The sequence below is a fragment of the Scomber japonicus genome, chromosome 13, assembly GCF_027409825.1.
Source record: "Scomber japonicus isolate fScoJap1 chromosome 13, fScoJap1.pri, whole genome shotgun sequence".
Lineage (NCBI taxonomy): Eukaryota > Metazoa > Chordata > Actinopteri > Scombriformes > Scombridae > Scomber > Scomber japonicus.
Window position 1 is genome coordinate 22633552 of NC_070590.1, and position 7093 is coordinate 22640644.

General features: G+C 38.0%; 1 protein-coding gene across 1 annotated transcript; it reads left to right on the plus strand.

Moving 5' to 3' along the window:
• Positions 1–251: 251 nt before the first annotated feature.
• Positions 252–1888, plus strand: hrh2b (histamine receptor H2b). Its single transcript, XM_053331125.1, has 2 exons — positions 252–872; positions 1418–1888. The coding sequence occupies exons 1-2, from the start codon at positions 252–254 to the stop codon at positions 1886–1888; spliced, it is 1092 nt and encodes a 363-aa protein (XP_053187100.1).
• Positions 1889–7093: the final 5205 nt, after the last annotated feature.

Sequence of the window (7093 nt, forward strand, 5' to 3'; positions counted from 1 at the left end):
GAGTGAAGTTTTTACCTCAGAGGTCCACAGCAGTGGCACTGTGAAAAAAGAAGATGGCTAAGTTCTTTCCACTCAATGATCTACTCATGAACTTGATTACCTGTTTACTCAGGAGCCATGGAAAGGATTTCCTGATGACAATGTGAACTGGCAGTAGTTGGGAAAGTGTGGAGATAAGTGCATGAACCTTTTCTACCAAGATAGTGACAGCAGCACTGTGTCAGTGACCCCGTGCCTGCGAACAGGACACCATGATCTCCACAGCTCTCCGCTGGCTGGTCCTGGTGTGTTTTATCATTCTAACCATCAGTGGGAACGTGCTTGTTTGTTTGGCTGTGGGGCTCAGCCGTCGACTGTGGCGCATTGCAAACTGCTTCGTGGTGTCGCTGGCAGTGACAGATCTCCTGCTTGGTCTGCTGGTGCTGCCCTTGTCTGCCTCTGTGGAGCTGCGCAGCGGGAAATGGCCCTTTGGAGGAGTCCTGTGTAACATCTACATCTCACTGGATGTCTTGCTGTGTACATCCTCCATACTGACCCTGCTGGCAATCAGCGTGGACCGATACCTGGCCATTTCATCTCCCCTTAGCTACACCCGGAGAGTTACCCGTCCAAGGGTAACATTGGCCATGATTGCCATCTGGGCCTTGTCACTAGCTGTGTCCTTTGTGCCCATCCACCTGGGCTGGAACACAGTGGACTACAGAGTGCAGCATTTGGACTGGGGCATGGGGGATGAGGACAAGGAGGATCGCTACTGCCAGTTTGAATGGAATAACAACTATGTTCTTTTTTATGCCTTTAGCTCATTTTACCTGCCTCTGTTGGTCATGTGTGGAATGTATCTTTGCATATTCAGAGTGGCACGAGAACAGGTCAGTGTTTATTATCATTTTGTAAAATGTGCGATTTGTGTGGGATATAAAAGGTGGGATGTATAATGCACATTTTCTGGAATATATCTGGGATATCTCTGTATGATTTCAACTTCAAAAAACTCCTCATTTCGCTTATACTGGTTCTTTATGCACCCCCTCAGTTCAGCCTCAGTTTGAAACAAGCCATTTTAGCTCCTGAAGTATATTTTCATATTAGTGATCAACAATTTAGTAGAACAAACATATGCAACAGGCATTGAAGTTCAGGGGCGTCCAAACTATTCCACCAAGGGCCACGTGTCTGCAGGTTTTCCAACCAAGCAGGAGCACACCAGACTTGATTCAATAATCAGCTAATCTCAGTCTTCAGACAGCTGATTGGTCGAATGATGTGCTTTTGATTGGTTGGAACAAAAACCTGCAGCCACATGGCCCTTTGTGGAATAGTTTGGACGTGCCTGAGATAAATGAATTAGCAAAGTCCCCACATCTCATTAATGTGTCTTCTGGCTCTCTAACCTTCTCTTAACCGATGCTTTCAGGTGCGACGTATTCGTGCTGCCACTCCATCATTTGCACGCACAGCATCAACTGCTGCCATAGCCCGAGAACATAAAGCTACAGTGACCCTGGCAGCTGTTCTGGGAGCTTTTGTTATCTGCTGGTTCCCCTACTTCACCTTCTTCACTTGCATGGGCATTAAGGAAAAGACAAATCCCCCCAATACACTGCACTCTGTGGTCCTGTGGCTGGGCTATTTTAACTCAGCCATTAACCCCATCCTGTATCCAGCCCTCAACAGGGATTTCCAAAGGGCCTACGGAGAGTTGCTTCGCTGCAGAGGATCGTCTCGCAGAAAACCACAGCTTACTCACACAACTGTGCACAAGCGATTGACCTTTACTAATGGACAAAGGGTCTCCCAACAGTCTGAGGAAGACATAGACCCAGTTAAGAAAGAAACAGAGGTGAAAAGTCTTACTCTACATGACAGAAATGGCATCTCTGATTGAGCCAACATGAAATGCCATGAATCCACAACTGGACTGTCAACTGGCAGCAAAATATTGTAAATTACAAACTGCTCACAGTATCAGATTAACCATTCACACTATCAGTTAAGTGTTTAGTGCCAAATATGATACAGTTCATGTAAAACTGAAGGTACAACATCATGAATGCAACAGAACATTTTTGTTGTTTTAGTGAATTTCAAGATACAACAGTCCATAATATAGGTGGCCAAAAACCTACAGAAACTGTTTTTTTTTTTAAATATATATATTTTATGATCCAGATCCACAGTGACTGACATGTGCTTGGTGATATGTGAGACAGGCAAACTGTATGTGACAGAAAGCGAAGTCAAGATCAGCGTCACTGATAACCTGATCACCAGCTGCCTAGAATCAATACAAATGACCCTCAGTTTTGAATGGACGACCTGATGAAAAACACATTTTACTGTGAATAAAATCTACAGCAATGAAAAGCCTGTTTATTGAACACATGTAAAAAGCAGACAATGAAATTCCAATTAAAGAATGGAACATAGCAGAGCAAACTGGAATGAATAGCTGACTCAGTAAGTTTTCCAGCAAGCTGTATGGAGACACATGTGGTTAAAAGTTAGCAAATTGTTTATTTTCTCCCCCTTTAACCCTGACAATGAAAGTGAATAAGTGACCAGCAAGTTGATTTGATATGTACAATATGTGTATATGTGTGACTGACCCCAGCAGCATGACCTGAATGACTAACTGCAACTGAACAAGGCATCCATAAAAAAGTGTTTTTACTCAAATTATTATTATTATTTATGCAAACCAGCTAGCCAGAGTTAAGATGAAGCCCGCTTGCATGAATGAAGTCACGTAATGAAGCTGCTCCTGAGAATTTTGATGTGTTTTTAATATTTATTTTCTACTGGACATGCACTGCTTCATGTTACAAGGATTATTCTCCTTTAAAAGCCTCAACAGTTGAAGTATCTTGACACTATTAGGGATGTGCAGAGAGCTTATTATTTGTATTTTATTTTGTCTATTTGTTGAGGCAGCAAAATTATTTGTACAGTATTAGTATTCAAATAAAAGTGATAACAGGTGTAATACTTCTGTTTTGTTTCTGTTTTTATAACACTTATAATTTTAGGATTTTCAAAAAACTATTATAATAATTATGAACTCCAAAATATAATATTGGTTCATGGCAAGTGTAACCATAACCATAAACCATAAAAACCATAAAAATCATTATAAAACTAACATTCAATTTTTTCAAAAAAGCCAAAATAGCATTAGCTTGTACAGGGAAATGTGTCACACTGAGCTTGTGATGTAAAAACAAGGTGAAATCACCAACATAACACTGGCACCAACACGTCAAAACAAACTGCTCAGTCAGCAGAAACCCTGAACTTAATCTTAGCAACCGTTAGCTCCGTGCAGCTGCTCAGTCAGAAAAAAAGAAAAGTGCACGCATAGGTTTTATTAAACCAAAACCTTTCAAACACAGACACCTTTGCAATTTTGCTGAAAGACTTTCCTCAGGGGCCGGGCTCAGACTGAGACTGCCTTGTTTTCTAAAAAGCATCCCATATTCGTTAAATGTTTTGTTTATTATATACAGATTAGCAGCCCCACACACAGAGACACGCTCCGTTCAGTGTCACACAGCTCAAGCAGACAGAGCACAAACACCTACGACGCTCACACGAAGGAAATCAGCTTTTTGACATGTTTTTTTTCCTTCCCAAAACTCAAAAAATGTTAAAATATTTGTACGACATAAATATTTGTAAAAACCCAATATTTGTGCTTTGCTGAATACCGTATTTGGATTCGACTGCACTCCTACTACCCGCTGACATCTTGTGTACAGTTAGATAAGGATGAAAAACGATGGGGAGTGTATCCGACTTGACAAATTGTGTTGTAAATATGAACGAGCAAGAAAGAAAATAACACACACACACACACACACACACACACACACACACACACAGGCATACTAGACTTGTAATAAACTAAAATATATGAAGATGCACTGAAAAAGCACCAGGGTCAATGCTGAATTTAAAGCTACCTACAGATAGTGAATGAATGAACATAATAACATAATTATGATCTGGGGATAAACTAACAAAATTGTAAACAACCACAGTTGCTTTCAGCATCCACAGACATGTCAGTGGATAGCTGAAGGATAACAGTGTAAAACTGGATTTAAATCAAATTGAAAGATGTAATAACATGTAAAATTGCTGCTTTTACTTCATCTTGCAAATACATGTATAAATTAATATTTTGTAATATATAAAATATTTATTATTTTCTATCTATTATAACATTTTGTCAATTACATATGTTTTCTATTCAATCTTTTGTATCTATGTATTATTTAATTGGTAAATCATGTCATACCAACAAAGCTCTCATTCTTAAAACTCCACTTTTGCATACAGGCTATCTTTATATTACAGGTGCTGTATTGTATATTGAATATTGGTAATGTGTTTTCTTTGATCATTTAAATGATTGAAGAAAACCATCAACATTAAAGGTTGCCAAGCATTATCAGTGACAAGAGAGAGAAAACTAAGAGTCACCCTCTGTGCCACTGATGGTAGTTGAATTAGACAGAAGCAGGGAAAGTTAATGAGGAGGAATTCATGTCTGTTCTTTATATTGTTTCCAAATACAATATATCTAAAGCACATTAAAGTGATTGAATGTTGAATTTACAACCACGTGGAGGTAAAACAGTTGCCTCTATAAAACTAGTTTGAATCCATCATAGGAGGCTCTGTCACTGGCTATGATTAATTAACTATGACTTTGTGTATACATGGGAAACCAAAACAAAAGAAATGAGATGTTTACGTTGTGCATAAGTTAAAAATATCATCACAATCATCAAAGTGACTTCCTGGAGTTACCGCTGGTTGTCTGGTGATCTCATGTCATGTTGACAACAAAACTCCAGGAAGTCACTGCTCCCTGTCGCTGTTCTCCAAGTGACACGTACAGCACATAACTTACTGTAAAACTTGATATTATTACATTTCTATTTGTATATGGATTAAACAAACAACATATAACATGTTAACTTAGTTTTATAGATGCTGTTTGTTGTTTCACACATAGGAACATACAGGGCTTAAAAATAGACATAGTACATAGCAGGGCACAATATAGTAAAAATATAGAGTATAATATAGTGTGAAAAAAAAAGTCTAAACCTGCATATATGAGATAGTATAGTAGTATTAGTATTAGTATTAGTATTTGCAGTAGACCTGTGCAAATGACATTGTAAATATATGGCTGTAGTGCAAAAAGAAAGTCATTGAAGGGAAGCGACAGGATAGGTATGGTTCTATAGCTGTAGAAGTCTGTCTTTACTTGCATTTCCAATGTGCAAAGGAGATGAATCAGGTTTATCTTGTCATTCAATAGGGACAGTGGAATGGACCTCAGTTTGGGAGTGCATGTCTATTATTATGCATGCATGACTATTATTCTAATCCTATAAAAATGTCATCAGAAGTAATTTGATTGTAAGACAAGCCAATTTCACACACACTGCTGACAAGACGCACGCAACTTGACTCTTTTGGAGGCCCTGTCTGAGTTAATTACAGTCAAATAGGAAAGTTTCCCAAATCCTAAGTAAGTAAAACTCCCAAATAAGTAAAATCATGACTCAGTAAATATTTTAAGTGGTTTTGCTGATCACACTCAACAGCCTAATGTTTTCATAGGTCCACACACTGATCAAGGAACCACTTCATTCACTTGTATGATGGGTGACAACAGCAATGCCAACTCATGATCACACTTGTACCACTGTTGTTTACCATATGTATTGTTTTAGACAATTAGACAATCTATATTAATTCATATAGCTGAGAAGTGTATTTTCTTTTCAGTAGAGCAAAAGTTTGACATTCAGATTATATGGGTGGTGCAGTTGTTACCACTATCACCTCACAGCAAGAGGGTTATATGCTGATGCTTTGTGGAGTTTGCATATTCTGCCTGTGTGGATTCTCTTCCCACAAACCAAAAACATGCAGATTAGGTTAATTGGTGACTCTAAATTGCCCATAGGTGTGAATGTGAGTGTGAATGGTTGTCTCTCTCTATATATGTTTGCCCTGTGATTGACAGGTGACCTATTCATGGTGTACCCTACCTCTTGCACAATATCAGCTGAAATTGGGTCCAGCTCCACTGTTGACCCTCTAAAGGATAATCGGTAAAGAGAATTAATGAATAATATCCACTTGAATTCACATTCAGTATTCTAATACTGAAGTTTGGATCCTTTCTTTATTTGCAGGACATGTTATTGAATGTGAAAAATTGGAAAGATGATTTAAATTTGAGACAACTGGTAATGAAATTAGTTATTATATTAATGATATCATATCACATTTATTCAGCAAGATGAATTTATTCCTTCAGCATCTTCTTTCTTTTTTCACATACTATCCATTCTAAAACTGCCACTGCTGACCATGCAACTTTCACAGTTTGCCAAGAGATGGATCATGTGAAATAGGGGCATTTCTGAAAAACCATCCAGCTTTTGGACACCCGCCTCCTGTAAGATAAAAGAGAGAGTGACCATTACTCTAATACATTGCATGCATTAATGTATGTATGAAATTATTTATGAAATTTGCTATGTACTGTATTTGTTTGCATACATTTGTTACTTTTAAATATACAGAACACCCCCTTTAAAGAACATTGCACAATAATATGATCGATAATGTCATTACTTTGTACCAAAAGTAAATTAAAATAAAATTGTAAGCCTGTGTCTTTTAGCTTTTACATTTCTGTACCTAGTGTATCAAACATGACAATGAATGCATGTCAGATATATTACTACTTATGTATAGCTAATACAAAAATAGGCTGTCATGTATATAAATAACACAAAAGATAGACAATAGAACGTATTAGTGTTGGTTTAAAATGCTTTGATGATTGCCTCATAACAGCTGCAAGTTCCTTTCATGATTAGTCTCTAGCCATTGAAACCTTTTCAGTTTGGATTCTGTGCTTCTGTAAATGCAGATTGTTTGATGACAAATAGCGCGGCACGACTGAACCTGGAGTGAACCAGAAAAGAAAGAACAAAACGAATAATGTGGAAAATCACCACCAAGATAATCAAGCCACATGATAGCCTTCTCCCTTGTT